The 23,507-nt window shown below is 48.8% G+C and overlaps 1 protein-coding gene across 1 annotated transcript in view; it reads left to right on the top strand.

Moving 5' to 3' along the window:
• FARS2 (phenylalanyl-tRNA synthetase 2, mitochondrial) overlaps window positions 1–23,507 on the top strand; it is a 331,118-nt gene that overhangs the window by 61,886 nt on the left and 245,725 nt on the right. The window contains exon 4 of the mRNA XM_058668451.1: window positions 1,181–1,312. Within this exon, the coding sequence (XP_058524434.1) occupies window positions 1,181–1,312 (132 nt within the window). The remainder of the gene's footprint in view (window positions 1–1,180; window positions 1,313–23,507) is intronic.

Genomic DNA, 23,507 nt, shown 5'->3' on the forward strand with positions numbered 1-23,507 from the left:
TGACGGACAAACAATAAGATTAACCTATAAAGGGACAGGGACACAGGTTACCCCGTGAGGGACAGGGACACAGGTTACCCTGTGGGGGACAGGGACACAGGTTACCCCGTGAGGGACAGGGACGCAGGTTACCCGGTGAGGGACAGGGACACAGGTTACCCCGTGGGGGACAGGGACACAGGTTACCCCGTGGGGGACAGGGACACAGGTTACCCGGTGAGGGACAGGGACACAGGTTACCTGGTGAGGGACAGGGACACAGGTTACCCCGTGAGGGACACAGGTTACCCCGTGGGGGACAGGGACACAGGTTACCCGGTGAGGGACAGGGACACAGGTTACCCCATGGGGGACAGGGACACAGGTTACCTGGTGGGGGACAGGGACATAGGTTACCCCGTGGGGGACACAGGTTACCCTGTGAGTGACAGGGACACAGGTTACCCCGTGGGGGACAGGACCCGGATTGCAGCATAAGCGCTGTGCCACGTGCTCCCGCTGCCTGTGCTCCTCACCGTGGCGCCATGGCTGCTCGTGCCTGGTGAGTTCCGCTTTGGGAGCTCAGCACTTAGCAGCCTGGAATGTGTGTATTTGTGATTAGTTAGTGGCATTCAGTTTGTACATGTTGGTTTGCTTCCTAGTTTGAAGTGTACTTATCACCCATCTGTAGGATGGATGCTTGGCTTTTTGTTGTTTTGCTTAAATCTGGCTTGTAGATCTTATTTAATTTTCTGTTAGCTGTTACCAACTTATGCAACTCAGTTAGTTTACCCTAAATTGGCCATATTGTTGACAGCAAGTTGGGAGGACAGTAAGATTAAAGTGTAATTTCTTTAATTCTGAAAGCATGTCATTTTCACTTGGAGAAGCTAACAGAACTGCCTCCTTTCCCGTGAACTTGGCTGATGCTGCTCTGCCTAGAGGTCCCAGGGGCTTGGCGGGTGGCCGATTGGTGGGTGGCCGATCTGCTTGTAGACAGTCCCCACACTACAGAGTGTCTTTCATATTGGAGAAGACATGCCCAGTTTAAGATTTATTGCCTCACCCTAACATGTTGCAAATTAGTCCTTTTTGTATTTCACTCGGAATGTGGCCATTGGGGTTGTTAAGTAGAAGGGCAGATTTGATTCTGAGGAAAAGGCAGAGAGCCTTATTGTGCTGTGTGTTTTGTCTCTTGCAGGGCTGGAGATCAGATGGGTGGACTGCTACTTCCCCTTCACTCATCCTTCCTTCGAGATGGAGATCAGCTTCCATGGAGAATGGCTAGAAGTTCTGGGCTGCGGGGTGATGGAACAGCAGCTGGTCAATTCAGGTAGCATGCGTTCGGAAGGCGCTCTCTTCTCGCCTGACCTCATGTACTTAGTCATTCACAGGTTTTTCCACATAGCACCATCTTCCCTCCTCCTCTTGCCCTCTGTTCTGTCTCTACACTGGACTCTGGAAGAATCTGTTTGTCACATCTCATTTTGCAAAAGCATCCTGTCTTCCGAGAGCACATTGATGCTGGATGTGTACTTGGTAATCTTGTAGTAATTGAGAAGTTGCTCATTAACTCCTGCCGGGTGTTTGAGGCATGTGAGGTGGATCTTCCACAAGAGAATGAAACTATGTAGAACCCCTTGTTCTCACTGTGTCTAGTATCGTGTTCCAGATTGGTCCAGGAGCTCATGAATATGCTAAATTTTAGGTGAAAGCACTTAGATCTAGGATTCTTGGTCGCCACCCCTAGCTTGGGTGGGGACATGACTGAGTGACAGTGGAAAGGTGTGGTTACTGATTGAATGCTGGACTCTGGGTTCTTGGGAAAGGTCTTTCCAGCTTTTTCTTTTTCTTCAGAACCATCTCTGAGTAAAAGTGGTTGGCTATAAATTTCAAAGCTATGCTTTTTAAAGTTCTTATTCACTTTTTTAAGAGTACGATTTGAATTTAAGCAGTTATTTTGGAGTGACCAACATGGTTGGCATTGGGGATTTGAGTTCACTATGTAACCAGTTAACACTGAAGACAGAGGGTTGAGTGTGTGTGGCCGTGGGGACATTTGCTGTGTCACGTTGGAGAGCGGCTCTGGCTGACCAGATGGCAGAATGGACAGGAGAAGCTGGTCTTTGTGGCCACCGTGGGCAGGCCAGGGGAAGGAGGGATTAGCTGACTGGGTTGGAGAACGAGGACGGGGAGCAGCCAGAGATGCAGGGTGGCAACAGGGCCAGGAACTCGTGTTCCTGGTGCTGGCAGACAGGAGGCCTGGCATTCCACCTGCAGAGGTGGCACTCAGTGAGTGCAGATTGTCTCTGTTCTGCTGAGGTGGGCTTGGGAGAGGCCCAGCATGGGGCAGATGCTTTGTGGGCAGTTTTCAAACGTTTGAAGGCTGTCATAGCAGAGTGGGAGCACAGAGGTCGCCACTGGGGCCCATGAGGGAGAACGATGCAGCCTGGAGACCCCGTTTGGAGCCGGATGCTCGGCTGTCCACCGCTGTATAGGCCCAGCCTATACGCCACAGTGCAGATCCCAGGGACCGCTGTGTGCTGTTAGACACACTAGGTTTGTTTCCTGGAGACCCCGTGATGGAACCGGGTGCTCGGCTGGCGCCGCTGTGTGCTGTTAGACACACTAGGTTTGTTTCCTGGAGACCCCGTGATGGAACCGGGTGCTCGGCCGTCCGCCACTGTGTGCTGTTAGACACACTCAGTTTCTTTCCTCCAAGGACGAGCAGAGAAGCACAGGGCACTTGGGCGAGGAGCGCCTGCTGACGCTGTATATCCAACGGTGTTCCCGCGCTGCAGCCCCTTCTCAGCAGAGGGTCTCTTTACCGTGCAGTGTGTACGCAGAGGCAGGCTGACCTGTCCCTTATAAGAAAGGATTCATTTTTTCCTTTGTTTCCTTCCATTCTTTTTATTTATTTTATGTAATTTCTATTTGAAAGAATTACAGAGAGAGGGAGAGACAGAGATCTTATGTCTGCACGTTCACTCCCCAATGGTTGCAATAGTCTGAGCTAAGCTGATTTGAAGCCAGGAGCCAGGAAGGAGCCTCTTCCAGGTCTCCCACATGTCTGCAGTGCCTGAGGACTTGGGCCATCCTCCGCTGCTTCCCCTGGGCATAAGCAAGGGCCCGGATTGGAAGGGGAACAGGCTGCACACAAACTGATGCCCATACAGCATGTGGCACCTAGGCAGAGGCCCAGCCTATACGCCACAGTGCGGGACCCAGGGACAGTTTCTAGTCATGTGGACTAGGAACCTCTGATCTGCAGTCATCTCCGCTTCCAGACCAAGCAATTGACGTTAGAAGGACAGAGAAAAGCCAGAGTAATATGCAACGGAAAGAGAAGACAGTGGGGCCTAGTAGACGTACCCATGGTTCCGTGAGATCCTAGAAGCAAATCTACAGGCGTCATCTCTCCTTGGGGAGGGGCTGACTTCAGGTAGGAGCCCCCTGGCCTTTTGCTTCTTTTGTTGTTTAGACAAAATGTTGTGAATGCTGCTTCCTTCCAGGAGTACCTGCTGTCGAGGGGTAGAGCTTCAGAAAGCCAGGTGTGATGGATGGGAGGGGAGCGAGGGCTCAGCTTCTGTCTCTGCTGCCACTTGAAATTGCCCTTTCTTGTATGTTTTCCAGGATCCTCAGTGGCTTTTAGGACTTTTATCCTCATAATAATTGGCTGAATATAGTTATCGGAAACAGGTTTCTAAGTCACGATTGCATATTAATGAGACTACTCTTGTACAGTTAGATCAACCATGCCCGGTGTTCTTGAAGTGAACGGCAACGTTAAAAAAGGAAAGGACACAAAACAGCAACGTGTCGGGTGCAGATGTGTTTGAATCACAGCGGGCAGGGCGCGCTGCAAGTTGTTCGGAGATGGTCTGTGTAGCACTTAGATCAGATACCTTGCAAGAGAAGGAGACTAAAGACATGAAAGAAGAGAGAACTTGAGGAAAGAAACCCTCGGTAGGTTTTGCTCTTGGGACTTGAGGTTGCTGTGACGGAGTTCTCTGCCTTCTCAGACTTGAATGTTCTTTTGACATCTGCAGCTAATGATTTTTAACTTTGTGCCTTACCCTGAGTAACCAAAGACCTGTTTCTGCGTTCCTGGGACACGGAGGCTTCACGTGTTTTGTTTGCGTTCAGTTTTGCCATTTTTTGCGCTGTTCCTTTCTCTTTTTCCCTTCCCCGTCTCGGAAATCCTGTAGTGGATGGTCACAGGCTCTCCTTTTGTTAACGTTTGTTTGGGGGAGAGTGAGCAAGTGCTCTCTCCAGCAGTTTACTCCCCACTTTGTGCGTGTAACGCTGTGGTGGGGGATTGGGGTGCAGACAAAGCCTACAGCCAGGAACTCATTTCGCTTCTTCCATGTGGGTGTTAGGATCCCAGTCACATGAGCCGTCGCCTGCTGCGTCTCCTCCAGCGGGCAAGTGGAGCTGGGTCAGAGGAGGGTCTCTCAAGTCCAGGCTCTCCAATGTGCGACCTGGGGAGGAAAGCCCACCCCAGATTCTCTTCCTTTCAGGTTCTCGTGGAGGATCAGGTAAGTGCTGGAATAACCAGATCAAAGGGGCTGATGGGGCAGTGAGAGGAGCAACAGTGGGCGACCCTTCCCCTGCCAGCATCTCCCGCAGTGTGTTTATCATGCCTGCCTTCCTCTGTCCTCTCTCGCCACACGCCAGGATAGGTGCTGTGGTTGCTGTCGCCACAAGCCCCAAGGAACACGGCCCAGGCTGAGTGGGTAGTGCTGCTGACCCCTGTCAGCCACTTTTCTGGGCTACCCGATGAATCAGTTCAGGCAGCTGAAGTCCATGTCTGTGTGGCTAATATGGAGTGAAAACCTGAAACAAAATGAGTCTAACAGCAGACTGTTTGTTGTGTAGACAGTTTCCTCTGACAGAGGCCTACGGGCACCACAGGCTTTGCTGTGGAGTGGGATAGTTCACGCGGTCAGGAAAAGCATCTTGTTACATGTTTGTGTGCGCCTGTGTTTTGTGCGTAGTGTACCTTCTAAATAACTTGAGATTTCCCTCCAATAAAGAGGCCTTCAGAAAATTTATAGACACTGTGTTCCAGGAAAAACTGCATGGATTTCAAAATTTTGCATGCCAAAATAGATTTCCCTTTCCCTTTTTAATAAAAGATTTATTGATTTGTTTGAAAGAAAGTGACAAAGATTGCCCATGTGCTAGGTCATTGTCCGAGTGCCTGGGACAGGGCTGGGTCAGAGCTCCATCCAGGTCCCCATGTGCTGGGTCATTATTGCCTGGGACAGGGCTGGACGAGGCCCAGGTCAGGAGGCAGAGCTCCAGCCAGGTCCCCAGGTGCTAGGTCATTATTGGCCAGATGCCTGGGACAGGGCTGGGTCAGAGCTCCATCCAGTTCCCCATGTGCTGGGTCATTATTGGCCAGATGCCTGGGGCAGGGCTGGACGAGGCCCAGGTCAGGAGGCAGAGCTCTATCCAGGTCCCCAGGTGCTAGGTCATTGCCAGGATGGCTGGGGCAGGGCTGGGTCAGAGCTCCATCCAGGTCCCCAGGTGGGTGACGGTCAGCTGCTGCTTCCTGGAATGGCGGCAGGGAGCTGGACTGGAAGCAGAGGCAGAACTCTGTCTCAGGATTTAGCTTCCTGAGTCTCAATGCCTGAGTGTCCTCCTGCCTCCTTGGTGCCCCCACCCCTCCCCGCCATTGTTGCTGCCATGACTTTCATGTTCCGTAGATTTAGTAACTGATTTGAGTGGTGATGCTTTCAGGGTGATTGGACTGTTTGCTTTGGGAGGTCTTTTGAGGACAGAACTGAATCGCATCCTCCAGGACCATGTACTGGTTTATCACTGGGCTGATTCACGCTGCTTACGCCTTTGCACGTAATCCACGGAGCCCAAACGTCAGAAGCCATCACCAGACGCCTGTGCGCCGTGATGGTGCCGGGAAGGAACGTACTTGGTGAGCCCCTGTGAAGTCTAGGAAATCGTACCTAGGAAGCTCCATAGTGGAAAGTGACTTGAAGCAAAAATGGAAACTACTTTTTTATCTCGTTAAAATGTTAAAAAAAATATATTGACTCTTTTGGGGAAAACCTTGCATGACCCTTTACCAGTTTTAAACCACCATTGCTTATTTATTTTTTTATCCACTTATTTTTCTGAGCCCTTCTAAGACTGTAGAGAAGCAAGTAGGCTCTGTCGCTGCCTGTGAGAACCACAGCACACACAGACATAAGAGCCGATGGTTGCGGCGCCAAGCAGGAAGGCCAGGGGCGAGGGAGGGGAGGGCCTGGAGAAGACTACCAGGGCCTTGCCCTGCTCACATTCATCGTGCTGTGTAAAACATGTGTTTCCAAAGAAGGCAGGTTCCTTTTGGCATGGTGTTCTGTCCTCTGCTTTCCTTGGAGGCCCAAGCATTGCCTTTTCCTGAGTGAGCATGCAGCTGTTCTCAGTCGGCTTGTGGTTGACCTTCGCAGCCTTCATCTGTATGTACTGCCGTGGTGAGTGGAGCGTTTCTGACGAATGTTAGTATTTTTTTTAAAAGGTTTATTTATTTTTATTGCAAAGTCAGATATACAGAGAGGAGAAGAGACAGAGAAGAAGATCTTCCGTCCAGTGATTCACTCACAAGTGATCACAATGGCCAATGCTACGCCGATCCGAAGCACAGGCCAGGAACTTCCTCCATGTCTCCCACGTGGGTGCAGGGTCCCAAGGCTTTGGGCCATTCTTGACTGCTTTCCTAGGTCACAAGCTGCGAGCTGATGGGAAGTGGAGCTGCTGGAATTAGAACCAGTGCCCATATGGAATCCTGGCACATTCAAGGCGAGGATTTTAGCTGTAGGCCACCAAGCCTGGCCCTGCCTGTTGGTATTTTTCTATGAAAGTAGACAGGTGAGCCCACCCCAATGGTTCAATTGAGTAATCTATCCCGTGTGTGTGCAGGGATCTCATTTGGGCACCAGTTCATGTTCCAGCTGCTCCACTTCCCATCTAGCTCTGTGCTTATGGCCTGGAAAGGTAGTGGAAGTTGGCCCAAAGCCTTGGGACCCTCACCCACATGGGAGACCTGGAGGAGGCTCCTGGCTTTGGATCTGCTCAGCCCTGGCTGTTGTTGTCATTTGGGGTGTGACCTGTTACAGAGACTGAGCGGTCATGCCAGACACAAGTATAGGATGTAAGGAGGAGTTGTTACTAGCCGGACTTGGTGGTAGCTGTTCCCACTTCACTCCAGGAAACAGTGTGCCTCACGGCCTAAGTCGGGGTTTTAAGCTCACGTTGGCACACATCAGCCAGGGATTTTTTTTTAAAGCCATTCATTTAGCGTATCATGTTCTAGTTTGCAGTCACTCTAGATCCTCCAGTCAACTTAGGTGGTGTGTCATACAAATCATCCAGTCGACTTTGACTTAAAATTCAGACTGCATTTAAGTCAGTCAGCGAGCCAGCATGTTTACAAAAGCATGGAGCTGCGGGTAGCTTTGCCCAGGATTTGGCGAAGGGAAACGTTTCCTGGGAATGACAGAATTACTGAGAAATGATGCTGAGATGGGGAGGGGGTCACATCCCCTCATGGTAATGGGGTGTTGTTAACTGGTTATACCTTGTCACAGATCTTTCTGTCTCTTTTCTCTGTAAATCTGCCTTTCCAATAAAAATAAATAAGTCCTAAAAAAATAAAAAAGACAGGCCATTGGTAGAGTTAGCACCAGTGCTAGGAAAAGAGGAAGGTTCCACAGTGGGTAAATATGGCTGCTCTTTGCAGCCGGGGAGACAAGTGTATGTTACCATGTGGCAGGGTGCAAGCAAGATCATGCCAGACAAGTCTCAGGTGTATTAACCAAGCCTGGTGATAACAGGGCGCACTAGAAATAGCAAATCCCAAATCCATATCGCAAACCAGTCAATTGAAACCCCAAGAAGAACAAATGGTCATTACCCTGAAGTCCATCCATTAAGCTGAAGACCTATGTCCCACCTTCCCCAGCAATAGAAGTTATCCTAAGAGACACGTAGTGAATAACCTTGCACACTTGCCAAGCTGCAGACATGCACCTTTGCCTGGCTTCTCTGCCCACATTCCATCACTGCTAGACCCGAGAGTACACACGTTGGAAATACAATGAATCTTAGCATTGCTGTCTTCATCACCCCACCCAAGCAGTGAACAGAGGGTGAGGAATACAGACACACAGGGGCCACGCTCAGGGGACACCTGTCCTTAGAGTCTGTCTGCGGAAAGGCAGAGAGCAGGCAGGTACTGGGGAGGCCAAGAGTCAGAGTGCCAGTGTGATAGAAGCACGGAAGCAAGAGAGCGAGCCCCTCCCTATCATGGGCCTTTATAGCGGCTCATGGGGGGAGTGACAGTATGGTCCCCTCTCAGGTTTCAGATGACAGGTGAGCATCACAGGTGGGCAGGAGGGAACACGTAGGTGGTGGTCTCGGGGAGTGGCTTCCAAGCTCATGACCCTGAACTAGCTTCCTACCCTAGCACAGTCAGAGCAGCTCTGCTTGAGAGTCCGCTGTCTCCATGAGGTGAGTCAGTGTCCACGAGGGGACTGTGAGTGAGCAGTGACTATGAGGGGACTGTGAGTGAGCAGTGACTAAGAGGGGACTGTGAGTGAACAGCATCCATGAGGGGACTGTGGGTGAACAGCATCCACGAGGGGACTGTGGATGAACAATGTCCACGAGGGGACTGTGGGTGAACAATGTCCACGAGGGGACTGTGGGTGAACAATGTCCACGAGGGGACTGTGTGTGGACAGCATCCACGAGGGGACTGTGGGTGAACAGCATCCACGAGGGGACTGTGGGTAAACAGCGTCCATGAGGGGACTGTGGGTGAACAGCGTCCACGAGGGGACTGTGGGTAAATACACATCAGTGTCCACGAGGGGTCTGTGGGTGCTTGTGTGTGAATGTCTACTCTCTTTTTTTTTTGTGAATGATCTAGGACTGGAATATTCCATAAATGTCAGTTAGTTCAAGATAGTTGCTATGTCTGATTCTCTTTTTTGTCTTAGTGTTTTGTCAGTTGTCCAGAAAAGCTGAGTGTCATACTTTTCTACTCTGACCATAGACTTGTCATTTTTTGACCTCATTGTGTCCATTTTTCCTCCAGTTTTGAGGCCAAATTATTGAAATCATATGCAAATGCTTATATGATTTCTACGTGAATTGTCTCTTTATGAAGTATCAGCCTTTGTGTCTGTATTTTAACTTTACTGTGGAAAAATTTTATTTCATTTTCAAAGACAAAAGAAAGCTTTGCTTGGTATGTTATCCTGGGTCAACAATTTTTTTGTTTGTTTGTTTGTTTTAGAGTCAGGAATATGTCACTCCATTCTCTTCTGGCCTGTAGAGTTTCCTGTGAGAGATCTCCTGTGAGTTTAATTGGCATTGCTTTATATGTCAACTGATTTTTTTCACGTGCACATTTAAGGATCTTTTCCTTATGTCTGATGGAAGAGAACTTGAAGATCATGTGTCATGGTGAAGATCACTTTTGGCCCAGCCTTTTGGGAGTTCTGTGTCCCTCCTGGATCTTGTTTCCCAATTCTTTCTCTAGATTAGGGAAACTTTTGCTTATTATATCATTAAATACATTTTTTATACCCATCTTCTCTTTCTGCACCTTCTGGAACTCCCGTAACTCTTACATTAGGCCTTTTAATAGTGTATTCTTCAGTTAACTCTGAGGCTGGCAAAGGCTTCTCCTCCTTTGTAGGGGAGTCTTCAGTAATATTCATCATGCCTTTGTCTCTTACTCTTGTTCTCTGTACTTCTGGTTATCAGAGTCTTCTCTTTTGGGCAGATTCCTAAGCTGTGTCACCCACAGGTCTATAATTTGATTTTACTTATTGTGGTTGGTACACAGCTCTTTGTTTGCAGTCTTTTTTTTTTTTTTTTTTTTACCACTCCCTCAGGCAAGTTCTAGGTCTGGGTTCTTATGCTTATGTTAGACTACCTCCATGGTCTCTGTACCCCAACTCCTGGCTCACCGCTCTCCACCTCCTGTGATACTGGCTGAGGCTGCTCCGTTGTCTGTACAAACTTTCTCCTACTTCATATTTGAGCAGTTCCCAGGATTAGGGAGATACCAGGAGTCCTAAATAGATAGTTACTGTTAGTGCTGATGTTGCTGAAACCTGTTGACCATTAGGTGTGGGAGCCACACGGATCTATTTTGACCCATATCATGCAAAAGTTGGTATTATTTTTCCTGTGGAACCTGTGCAATGTGCTGAGCTCAGTGAGTTCTCTCCCAGCTCAGCACATGTGCAGCTCACTGTTGTCCCTGTAGTTTTAAAGCTTTTGCCACACTGTACAAAATGGTGCTCGATGTGCCAATACTAGAGTTCTTGATCTGCTGGCCCTTAGGTCTGAGGGCTGCCTGGACCTGTCTTGAATGGAACCTGCAATATGCTACATTGTTGCAGTTCACTGAGCCAGAAATGAGTTTACTCCCATCTCAGGCATGCACAGTCCTGTTCCATAGCCTTTGTCTCCCTGCACAATGGCACCAGATTCGGCTCTAGGCTGTGAAATTCACCCTGTTCTCACATCGGCTGTCTGGGACCTGCCACTCTGTCTTGCTCCTTGTTGAATCAAGCAGACCAGCAGAATGGGCAGTTCTTTATCTGGGTTCGCCTCCTTGTTGCTGGTGGAGTTCCTTCTACCAGAGCAGTTCAGATCACCGCTCACTGAGTGCCACTGGCGTATTGGTCACTGCAACACCACACCGTTGTGTCTTCTGATTTCCTGTGTCTAAATCTCTGAATGTCCATTGCCAGTGGAGTTGTGCAGCTGTGCAGCTGGGGCCCACCTTCAGGGCAGAACCAGGTGAGGCGAAAGCAAACCAACCCCCTGTGAATGGGTAATGTTTCCCTAGTTTGTCCTCTACATAATTTTTCTGTATACTTTTTAGAATTTTCTGTTAATTGATTTAACAGATTTTTGTTGTAATTAGTGGAGGGATGAACTGTTGTGGTCTTGTACGCTATCTTCAAATGAAGTATGATTGGTTTGTGCAGACACTCTAGGTGACTTGAATGTCTTCTGAAAATGTCACTGTGTGGGTTCCTCTTGTGCATTCAATCTATTGTTTCACTGGTCGTTATTCAGCACATGCATTTTATGGAAAAACAGTGAGCTTCTCAGTTCTTTTAGAATTTTGTCCCTTGTCTGCTCAGTTCTTCCTCCCTCGTGCCTTGTTCCCTGTCTCACTTTCCTCTTGACTTTCAGTGACCTGTGGTCCTTCTGGTGTCCTTTCAGAAAAACTGACAAATGCGTATCAGCCGCCTGTGGAGGTTCTGCCTTGTGTTTCCCCTAGTGAACTATTTTTAGCGCTCGCAGTAGAGTCTCTGCAAGTATTTACTTGGTCTGCGTCCTGTTTGTGCTTTCAAATGGATAAGGTGATGAGACAGGCGATCCTGGTATAAACCAATGTGCAATCATTGAACAGTGAAGAAAATGAGAGATAAAGGGGAAGTGTAAATAATGTCGTGGTCACGTGTATGAAGTTTTACATTTTTAAGAAGATTTGTTCATTCTTCATTCAAACGAAGATTTACAGAGAGAAAGAGAGAATGAGCCAGTTCTTTTGTCTGCTGGTTCACTCTCCACATGGCCGCCGCAGCTGGAGCTGAGCTGATCTCAAGCCAGGAGTGAGGAGCTTCCCCAGGGTCTGCTGCGTGGGTGGGTGTAGGGGCCCAAGGTGTTGATCCATCCTCCACTGCGTTCCCAGGCCATAGGCAGGAGCTGGATTGCAAGGAGAGCAACTGGGACAGGAACTGCTGCTTACATGGAATGCCAGTGCTAAAGGCAGGTTAGCCTGTTGAGCCGCTGCACGGGTCCCAACTAGCGCATTTTAAAGGTCTTTCTGTCAGTCTGGGTCTGTACATTATGAGATACCTATATGTACAAACCGTGATGTGTTTTGTAAAATAAAACCATACTTTGTGAATTTTTTTTTCCTTTTACTTTTGTGTCTTTTCCCACTACCAGGCATCCATCCGCGGCACGATTGTGACACTTTGAAGCTGTGGTGGGTGTAGCTTTCTGATCAGTCCCATACTGATGTGTCTTTGACCATAATGTCTTTAAGCATGTATCGTTGTGTACCTTCCTTAGTGTCACTTGTGGGTTTTTTTTTTAATTAATTTATTTTTATTGGAAAGGCAGATCAGATTTACAGAGAGAAGGGGAGACACAGAGAAAGATCATCCATCCACTGGTTCACTCCCCAAGCTACCGCAGCAGCTGGCGCTGAGCCAGTCTGAAGCCAGGAGCCAGGAGCTTTTTCCAGTCTCCTGTGTGGGTGCAGGGTCCCAAGGCTTTGGACCCTTGTCTGCTGCTTTTACAAGCCATAAACAGGGAGGTGGATGGCAAGTGGAACAGTCGGGACATAGACGGTGCCCACGGGATCCTGGGCTCACACGGTGAGGATTTAGCCTCTGAGCCAGCACATCAACTCCGGCTTGTGTTTTTAATTTCCAACTTCAAATTATACCTTATCCCATTTTTTAAACTAATGTCTACCATTTCTGGGTACTTCAGAATGTTCATGGAAGATGTCTTATAAGCATAGAGTTAGTATTTTTTTCACCAAAATAAATTTATTTTTAATTCTGTTTTCCAGGAACTTTTTTGATATATCCTCGTATCTTTGCCGTCCCATCTCTGAAGTTTGCAAAATTACCATGCTGCATTTTGTGTGAAATAGCCACATTTTCATTATAGCTGTACTGTGTGTGTATTTCAAACAGGCCAGCTTCCATCTTATTTTCTGTTTTAGCAAGTGAAGGCATACCTTGGTTTAGTTTTTCCTGCAGCAGTGTGAAATTCGTCAGGACTGTCCTGAGTAGAGCTTTAGTTCATTTTTCACTGCTTAAATTCTGTTGGATGAGTATGCCGTCCTTATTCAACCATCCTGCCATGAATATGTAATTGTTCCCAGTGTGTTTCCAACTGCAGATGACGCTGCAAGACATCGCCAAGCATCTTTGTCGGTGTGCGGGGCTCTTGAAGGTGTGTGGCCTTCCTCCTGGATGGGAACCTTCCGCTTGCCCCACGCCCCCTGCAGCCCGTGGCCTTCCTCCTGGATGGGAACCTTCCGCTTGCCCACGCCCTCTGCAGCCTGTGGCCTCACTCCGCTCATTCTGCCAATCCAGAGAATATAGAAGCATCTCTCACTCTCGTCTCCATTTGCATTTGCCTGGTACACTAGAGTCGAGCACATTTTTATCTATCTTTGTGACATTTACAGCTTTTTGTTTTGTTTATTCTGGATGACGCTTGTTTTTTGTCTTTTTAATCTGGTAAGAATATTTGGTTACTGCACGTGTTATTTCTATGTATTTCAGTACTACAAGTTTGTGGCTTTGCTTTTTTAAAAAATTTGCTCTTTTTTTTTAAATGCACTTCTTGAGTAGCTTAAGGTTTCTTTATCTAACTTTGTTTCCAAAAACAGTCACTTTTTCAGGTGATGGGCGTGGGGGTGACTTGCCAAGCTCCATGGAAAGAACCCTGTGCCTGCCCTGCTGCGTCCGCTGGGAGCAGTCTCTCCTGTTATTGCTGTGTCACTCCTGTTTCCAGCATTGCGTCCTGAATCTTTAAAGACCCTCTCCTGATGTTCTGCCAGGCTGGGTCCCACCCTCTGTGACAGCCTCTCTTGCCTGGGAAGGTGTGCTGTGTTTGAGAAATGCAGCTTGGGGCTTGCCTGAGGAATCCCATCATGCGATTTGCAGAGTTGGATTGTGTTTCCGGTATATATATATTTTTAGTTCTCACTAATGCCACCTCTCATCCCCGCCCCCAGTATTTCTGTCACGGAACATAAGTAAAGGCTTTGACGACTTGATTCGGGGTGTGCTTTGTGCCTGGCGTTGGGGTGGCTGTGTTGTTCAGCGGTGCTCACTGCTTGCACATCCAGAGCAGACGTGTGGCGTTGGGGTGGCTGTGTTGTTCAGTGGTGCTCACTGCTTGCACATCCAGAGCAGACGTGTGGCGTTGGGGTGGCTGTGTTGTTCAGTGGTGCTCACTGCTTGCACATCCAGGGCAGATGCCTGGCTGCAGAGTCGGTCCCCTATGTCCCTCTCAGTGTCTGATATTACTGTTTGATTTTTCTAATCCTTCCCCCATCCACGTGGCATTAATTTTCTATTTTCAGCTGTTTTTTTTCCCTGTTGTTTCCCTCATCCCAGAGACAGTATCCAAGAACGACACATTGTATTCATCATCGGATTTTACCCCTGAGCAGCTGGAGTCCTTAGTGAATGCTCACATGAGCAGTGTGGGTGGGAAAGCTGATGAAGATTAGGTGCGTTTGCATGTGGTGGGTGGTCTGTGCCTTCCTCAGGCCTCCTGTCTTTACGCACTTTGCCTATGAAAGCACTTTCCACTATGGGGGGAATGTACTACGTTACTGTTTAGGGCTTGGATGTGTGACACACTTGGCTGTTGGAACGTTAGGAGTTGGAAAAGCAGCTTGGAATGTACTTGGCAGTTGGCTGTGCCCTTTTTCACTTGTATCATTATTATGAAGTGAACATAAGCTGTGGAGCCTGCTAGTTCTAGAACAGTAAGAAACATGTGATGTAGAATCAGGCCTGAGGCCTGGTGCCCAGCCATGCGCCCCAGCTGAGCCCAGAACAGCTGCGTGGTGCCCCACTGCAAGTGGCCTGGTGCCCAGCCCGTGCGCCCCAGCTGAGCCCAGGCCTACAGCTGCGTGGTGCTCCAATGCATGTGGCCTGGTGCCCAGCCATACACCCCAGCTGAGCCCAGAACAGCTGCGTGGTGCTCCATTTCATGTGGCCTGGTGCCCAGCCATGCGCCCCAGCTGAGCCCAGGCCTACAGCTGCATGGTGCTCCATTGTATGTGACCTGGTGCCCAGCCCGTGCGCCCCAGCTGAGCCCAGAACAGCTGTGTGGTGCTCCATTGTATGTGGCCTGGTGCCCAGCCTGTGCGCCCCAGCTGAGCCCAGGCCTACAGCTGCGTGGTGCTCCACTGCATGTGGCTGGTGCCCAGCCATGCGCCCCAGCTGAGCCCAGGCCTACAGCTGCGTGGTGCTCCACTGCATGTGGCTGGTGCCCAGCCATGCGCCCCAGCTGAGCCCAGGCCTACAGCTGCGTGGTACTCCACTGCATGTGGCTGGTGCCCAGCCATGCGCCCCAGCTGAGCCCAGGCCTACAGCTGCGTGGTACTCCACTGCATGTGGCTGGTGCCCAGCCATGCACCCCAGCTGAGCCCAGGCCTACAGCTGCGTGGTACTCCACTGCATGTGGCTGGTGCCCAGCCATGCGCCCCAGCTGAGCCCAGGCCTACAGCTGCATGGTGCTCCATTGTATGTGACCTGGTGCCCAGCCTGTGCGCCCCAGCTGAGCCCAGGACAGCTGTGTGGTGCTCCACTGCATGTGGCTGGTGTCCAGCCATGCGCCCCAGCTGAGCCCAGGCCTACAGCTGCGTGGTGCTCCCTCCATGCTGCTGAGATTCCTAGGGGTTTTCACTCAGCTGCAGCTGGTGTAGAATGTACGCTGTGATCGCCTTGTGTCTGTTTTCTCAGCTCGCGTGTGTTTGAGATTCTCTCCTCCGGCGTCAGCTCGCAGGGCAGGTCGATTCTTTCCTTTCAGACACTCCCTCCGTTCCTCTGCTGGTAGCCTAGTGCGGAGGATGGCGGACAGCAGCCTGTACTTCTCTGCTTCCGTATGTGAGGATGTGAGTTTGTGGGAGGAAGGAGTAGACTGGTGCAAGATCTGACTCCAAACTCACCTGAGTGTTTAGTGGCCAAAGTGAAAAATGAGCAGTAGTAAGATAGTGGAAACTTGCCCCGGCTCTGCTCTTCAGGAAGTGGGGCTGGTGGTAGGCCTTAGGACATTAGGGAGAGCATGCATGCCTTTTTTAAGCTTGTTTCTTGAGAGGTAGTTACAGAGACACACACACACAGAGACAGATCCTCTGTCTGTTGGTTCATCCCCCAGGTGGCCATGATGTCTGGAGCTTCTTTCAGGTCTCAAATGGGAGTGCCAGGGTCCCAAGGTCTTGCGACATCTTTGGCTACCCTCCCAGGCACAGTATCAGGAAGCTGGAGTGGAAGTGGAGCAGCCAGGAATAGAACCAGTAGCAGTATGGGGTGCTGTTGCCACAGGTGGGGGGTTAACCTGCTTTGTCATTGTGCTGGCCCAGGCGTGCCTGCTCTTGAAGGCCTCTTTCTCGAGAGGGTTGATTATGGAAGTGGAAATGAGCCTGACCACCCTTGCCTGTGTGTCTCTGCATGTTGCCCTTCCTCCGCGTACACTGTGTCGTGTTATCACCTGATGTCATCAGATGGATGAGCCAGCAGGGGCTGCCAGTCCTGAGCTGGGAAGCTCCCAAACTGCCAGCCCAAACCACCTGCCTTCCTAGGCGTCTTGCGCAGGTGTCTTGTACTGACAGGAAGCTTACTAATGCAATTCCCCGCCCTCTTAGAGAAGCCATTGAATTAGTTTTTTGGGCTTTTAATGTGGTATTATGGTGGTCCTCTAGACCAGACAGAAATTAGAGATGCTATTTATCTAGAAATTCACTTTTAAAGGAGATTTTGAAACGCTGCCGCCGTGTGCTGCATCCTGTGTGTGCACGCATGCGTTTGCAGCATAACCTCTGTAAAGTGTCGGTGCTGGGAGTCTGAACTGCACCGTGGTCAGGAAGAAGCTGCCGGAATCCCGGGGGACGAGCTTCATGGCAGCAGGAGGTTTTCTGTTTTCACCGTTTATCTCAGTTCCTGCCGAGCACTTATTACACACCCCACAGTGAATGCGTGGGTTTGGGAGTAGTTAGACCCTGTCCTCGTTCTGGTATTTTCTCTCCAGGCTCATAGAAATGGTGCAGACCATGGAGCAAAGCCAGCCTGGTGTTCTGGGCTTGCCTTGGCTGTACTTCCCCTGGGTTTTGTAGTCACCAGGATGACGCCATGGGATGCGCAAGGGCCCCTGTGTGAGGATCTGACCTCCGTGAGCTGGATGGCCTGGGCCCATCCTATGGGTCTCTGTGTCTTCATCTGTCAAATGAGGACCAAAATTGTATAATTTCTGGGCTTTCTTTTAAACTCCCAAACCCAATGATTTGGATTCCTGAACAACCCAGAGATCGTCAATATTGCTAAAGCCCAAGATTGGTTGTATTTAGGTTTGCAGCACCACATGAAAAATACCAGCAAGGCTCTGGTACGTGCAGTTGGTTAGTCAGGGCTCCTCCTGACCCCTTTCCCTAAAAGAAACTGTCAAAGGTTAAAAAAAAAACAAACAAAAGAGAGAGGAAGCTGCTATAATTGAATTTTATTTAATGCATTTCTGAAGCTCTTGCTTCCTGGGCTCAGTGCAGCTTCGCAGGCGGCACTGATGTGCTCTCAATGGCTCCATTTTATTTTCTCCCTTGCAAAAAGGCAATTTAGGAGTTTAGGAATTATTTATGGTACTGTGGGGATAAACACAATCTGCTAGGTTATTTTTCTCGTGTCTTTTTTTCCCCTCAGGTTTGTTTCTGTATTTTAGACTAGAAGCAATGACTTTGCAAAATGGCCACGTTGCCATGCCCATTGGGGGAAAAATAAAGCAGTGTGATTAGGAAAAATTTTTAATTGTCATAATTCAGGAGTTGATATTATTAGGTGTGTTTTGCAGAAGAAAGAAAGAATTGGTGTTTGTTGGTGGTAAGTGGTGGGTTGAAGAAGTTGGACAGCGTATTTCCTGTGGTTTTGAGTTTAGGTAGCGATGGGGGGTGTGTTGTCTCTCCAACGAGTAGACTACAGAACCCTTTCAGGATTAGTTTCCTTTGTAGCACATATCCCAGGAAGGATGCTTTGAGCACTGCACATCCGTGCACTACAGGAGGGGACAGTATACTGGAGGGAAGAGGAAATAAGCTATACTCACACACTTTTTCTTTTTTTAAGATTTCTTTGTTGTTACTGCAAAGACCTATGAAAGAAGAGACAGATCTTCTATCTGCTGGTTCATTCCTCAAATGGCTGCAGTGGCCACAGCTGAGCTGATCCAAAGCCAGGAGCCTAGAGCTTCATCCGGGTCTCCCACATGGTGCAGGGTTCCAAGCTTTCTCAGGCCATAACTAGGGAGCTTAATGGGAAATGGAGCAGCCGGGACATGAACTGGTGCCCATATGGGAGCTTAATGGAAATGGAGCAACTGGGATATGAACCAGTGCCCTTATGGGATCCTGTCACCTTTAAGGGGAGGATTAGCCACAGAGCCATTGAACTATGCCCCTGACATACCATTTTTAAGGTTTACTTTCAAAGGTGTGCTTCCTTGTAAAGAGAAGCAGCTGATATTTATGTAAAGGTATTGAGGGCATCCAAATATCTTATCTTTGTATATCTTTGTATATCTTATCTTTGTATATTTTGTATATCTCATCTTTGGGAGCCCTGGAAATTGAGGGTTTGTAGACTTTGAAAACATTAGGAGTGCAAAGCTTTCAAAACCCATCATGTGCAGTTGATCCTTCTACTTCCCGAATCAGCCTGACCGTGTTGCAGGCCAGTTGCCAGGCGCTTTGCAGGGACTTCCAGTCCAGTAACAGACTGACAGGGAAGCTGCTGTGTCCAGGTGGCTGTCGTAATGAGCAAAGGGAGAAATGGTTCCCTGAGATGTTACACAGTGCTTCCCCCAGGATGTTATGCGGGAGCTGAACGGTGAAGGTATGGAGATGACGGGGTAGAGTGAATGGGAGATCATTTGCTTGTGCAGAGACACAAGGCGTGGGAAGTATCCTGGGAAAACTGATTACTGTGGTGGCTTACATTTATCTGGGGGCATGTGACTAAGGTGATGGTGAAAGCAGATAGGGTTAGTTTTGGGAGGCCTTAGAATGCAACATAAGGGGACCAGCACAGTAGCCTAGCAACTGAAGTCTTCGCCTTGCACATGTCGGGATCACATATGGTCGTCAGTTCTAATCCCAGCAGCCCTGCTTCCCATCCAGTTCCCTGCTTGTGGCCTGGGAAAGCAGTCAATGATGGCCCAAAGCCTTGGGACTCCACAGCTATGTGGGAGACCCGAAAGAGTCTCCTGGCTCCTGGCTCCTGGCTCCTGGCTTTGGATCGGCTCATCTCCGGCCATTGTGGCTACTTGGGGAGTGAATCATCAGACAGAAGATCTTCCTTTCTGTCGCTCCTCCTCTCTGTATGTCTTGACTTTGCAATAAATAAATAAATGCATCTTTAAAACAAAAGAATGCAACATAACTCATCCTTCTGGTGGTGGCTACCATTGACAAGTTTAGTAATGTGTTTGGTGTTTGGGAATGTGGTGTCAGTACAGAGAATGAATGGAGGAAATGCCGCCTCCAAAGTAAAGAAATCAGCTGAACAGTGGAGTGTCTGTGACGTGAGCAGAAGCTGCCGCTGCCGCGTTGGGGATAGAGAGGCCCGTGGGGAGTGCCTTTTGTGAGTTGTCACCGGGCTTTCTGGGCATGAGGACAAGGTGGGTGAGGGCTCAGGGTGTGCTTGTTGGGGATTGGCCAAGAACCGGACAGTGCTCTATAGCTGGTACACCCTCCAGAGAACACGGTATGTGAGCTCCTGGCTGTACCTTAAGTTGTCTGAATTATCTTTTTCTCATGACAGCCCCTTCCGGTTAGAGATGAGGGGATTGGAGCCAGAAAACCTCTGAAATTAGTGAAGCATTTTATCCCTGTTATGAAGAGAGTCCTTTCATGTTGTGTAAGACCTGAATTCCTCCCAGCCCCTAGCTCTTCCGGATCATTGTTCAGGTTGTTCGTTGGATAGCTTGTCTTGGATCCCCTCGGGGTCTGGACAGGTCTGCCTCCTGGAGAGTCCCTGGTTGGAAGGTAGTCTGTCCTGGTTGGGTGGCACCAAGACATAATGCCACTAGCCCACTGTACGTGACAGATCCTCGGGTGCCTTTTCCCTGTGGGCCAGAGGAGGTTGGTTCAGTTAAATCCGTTCTTTCTTGCCCATGGCTGGGTATTTCTCTGTTCCCCGTTGAGCAGGCTGGGTCTTGGGGCTTCTCATTGTCTCACATGTAGATTCTTGGTCCACATGTACTGAGAAGGTGTCCACTAGAAAAAAGGCAGCCTCTGCTTGCTCCTTCTGATACTGGTCAGGCTCGTGCTGACTGCTCCGCTTGACTTCAGTTAGGTAGATACACCATTGCAGAACACACCAGGAGCTTTGTATCCAAAAGATGTACCTTCATTGTCAACTAGTTACTATCTGCTGTCCTTGAATTCAGTGCCTCATCTCAGATGAAAATGATATTGTGTATGTAGTTGGTTTAGGATGAAGATTAAGTAGGTCACTTTGTGTAACATGGTTAGCAGTCCCTGGTACTTTGTAGACTGTCAGGAATTGTTAGATCTCTTCTCTCCTCACCCGCAATGCTACCATCTTTTGGAGACTATCCATCTTGGAGATAATGTAAGGTTTCGTTAACTCATGAAGTTACATGCTGATTCATAAGGCCATTTTGTAGAGGTGAGGGAGACATGAGAGACTAATTACAGTTTTCCTTACATTCTCAAAGGGTCTTGTGGCTGTGGCTTAAGAATGTCAAGATCCCAAAGTTTTGATCTAAAACCCGTAGTTGATGAGAGAAATGAAGAATTGTCGAATGGGGCAAATTGGGGTGTGTATTGTGGATGACCAAATGTGGGACATTCTTTGAGAGTTACTCATTAATTCCTCACGATATGGCTGGCTGAATTCAGACCTGCTGGAAAGGCACTTATGAGTCGACAGGCAAAGCATCCCTCAGGTGGTTATTGAGAGGCCATAGAGGGCAGGTGGCCTTGGCTGGAAAGGTGGACACTTGGCCTTGCGTGAAGATGAGTAAAGCCGAGCTCCTGCCCACAGGGCCTGATGGCCCGGTGAGAGCTCAGTTCTCCAGAAGGCCCAGAAACAGGGAGGCTGCTATGCCCGGGGACATGTGGGTCTGCGCAAGTCAGGGAATTGTGCCAGAAGAGTTGAGCCTGCGATTTTACCTTACTGCCCCAGGATGAGTACAACTCTTCCAGGAAAAGGGCAGGCGTAGGGCAGACTAGGCAGGGAGTTTCCAAAGACCTGGACTGCGGAGGAGAGCTTCAGTGTGGCTGGGGCAATGTGAGGCACAGCAAGAGGGCAGTGGTAGGGTAGGCCCCTTGAAGCCCAGAATGTGCAGGGGCAGGCAGATCTTAGAATGGACACAGAGCTGCTCCCTATAACGACAAGGGCTCTGTGTGCTCAGGGAGTGGAGGGAAGGAAGTGGCTCATCGCTTTGTTGCATAAATTGATTTTCCAATGGAAACATTTCCTTGGTATGTGTTCATGTATACGCTTTCTCTTTCCACTGCTTTTGCTTTTATTGCATATTCAAGACATTTAATGCTAATATAGGGATATGCGACGGACCGGCTCGGCCGGGAGCAATCAGTCCGACGGGAACAGGACCCCGGGAACGGTGGGCAAGGATTCGGCGAGTGACAAACACGACAACTCAAGGCAGTTGTATCTGAGTGCATTTTGCAAAAGCAAGGCATCAACTTATATACAACAGATTATTGCAAAGGGACATTTTCTTGCTTATTCATGTGGTTACATTTCTACAAACAATTATTCCAGGGAGGTAAGCAGGTCTGACGAAAAAAGATTGTTCTGTAATAGCCTGGTGACAGACTGCAGTTGCTGTTTCTTGTGGACGCGGTTTGGCACCAGCTGCAGTTTTAATCATTAAGCGGTTAGTTCTCATTGTGCTTTGTGCCTTACATTGGTTTTAATATTAACTTGTCTATTTTTCTTAGCTTTTCTTCCTGTATGGCTTTTTAAGCTATAGATTTCTACTATAATCTTCTTTTTAGGAATTCTCAAAAATAGTCCTAGGTAGGTTTACTAAAGCTAGTGACTTAATGGTTTTTATCCTATACTGCTTGCTGTCCTTGTCCAGTCTCCTGTCAGAAGGCTTCATAGAACTATAAAGGAACATTGAACCTTTGCCGCACATAAACAATATTATTCCAGCCATAAAGATAAGAGTAAAGAGAGTACAGCCAGGAATGCCAAGACCACCAGAGATGCAGCCGAATCCAGGAGGCATCCTTCCTTGAAGCTTCCGCCTTGGCCCGGCGATTTCTCACACAGGCTCCACTGGAGGTGGCGTGACAGGGATATATTGTTTTCCTTCTCAAAAACAGAGTGTTGTGCACGGGATATCCTGTTACTGTTTCCAGTCGGTGGCAGGGTGTCTGCGTTTTGGAGAGCTGGAGCACCCACAGCTGCGGGACCATAACAGACTGCACAGGCCCCCAGCTGACAGACATTTCTGTGTTTCCCTCTTTTGCTATTAGCGCAGTGTTTCAGTGAATAACTGTGCACATGTCACAATTCAAACACTAGGACCTCAGTGGGGTTACTCTCTTCAGGGTGAATTGTTAGCACATATAACATATGCATCCCTAAATTTGGTAAACATTTTCCCTCCAAATAGACCTGATATGAAGAAGCCATATCTGATATGTTGGTTGAATTATGGGTGAGTTGTAAGCAAAGGGAAGATGCTGGAAGATGCTGAGAGTACCCTCTTGGTATGTGGTTACAACCAAGCTGTGGACCTCTGAAATCTGACGTGTCTGTAAAATGCCCAGGTGGGAATGGCAAGGAGATATTTAGACATAAAATATAGGGAACATAGGAGAGCTCTGTGAAAGAATTTGGGAATCACTTAAGAGTTTTCAAACTTGGGTAATATGGGAAAACTATCACAGAGCAAGAAGAATTTTAGAAAAACATCCTCTGGGTTTCCTTTACCCATGGCATTTACTCGAGTCCATTGGCATCAGAGGGGAGTTCTCTGTGGCCCAAGTCTTTACTCATTGATTTGTCCTTTATGCATTTTGATTAATTCAGTATTCACTGAATCTCCGGTACTATCAACTAGTGGCAGCAATGTAAGGCCAGAGATGGTCACATGAGAAACCTGGACAGGTAACTGTGCAAGAAAGTGATGTGATACCCGCTCTGGGAGAACACAGCATCTCCCTGCGGGAACAGTAGAAGCTGGCATCTAGTGTGAGCTGGGAGAGTTGTGTGAAAGGCCTCCCAGCTAAGAGGTGAAGTTGAGTGAGGGGACTGAGGCAAGCGGAGAGTGTTCTGGGATAGTGTGGGCGAATGTGTTGGTAAGGGGCTACTTGGTAAGCATGTGGGGCTGAGCACTCAAGTCTCCGTCACAATGCCTCGCCTCTCAGTGCCATGGAAAACGCTCATGGCTGATTCCACTAGTGATGGACACTGAAAATTCTCAGTAGTTCTCATATGCGACGAAATGTATTCTTCCATAGAAAAAGTAGATTCGTTGTCAGCAGTTTAGAAGGCACACAGAGATGGTGGTGGAGGGGCAGCTTTGGTTTGCAGCCTATAGTTTGCTGGCATTTTTCTGTCCTAGCTGGAGGAACAAGTGGAATGTGCGAAGGTCGCGCAGAGGGACTTGTGCCCTGTCCGCTTCTTCCTGGTCTCCTCACTGTTGCCTACCCTTCAGGCCATCACTGGGCACGCCTTCCT

The sequence above is a fragment of the Ochotona princeps genome, chromosome 1 (assembly GCF_030435755.1).
Source record: "Ochotona princeps isolate mOchPri1 chromosome 1, mOchPri1.hap1, whole genome shotgun sequence".
Classification (NCBI taxonomy): domain Eukaryota; kingdom Metazoa; phylum Chordata; class Mammalia; order Lagomorpha; family Ochotonidae; genus Ochotona; species Ochotona princeps.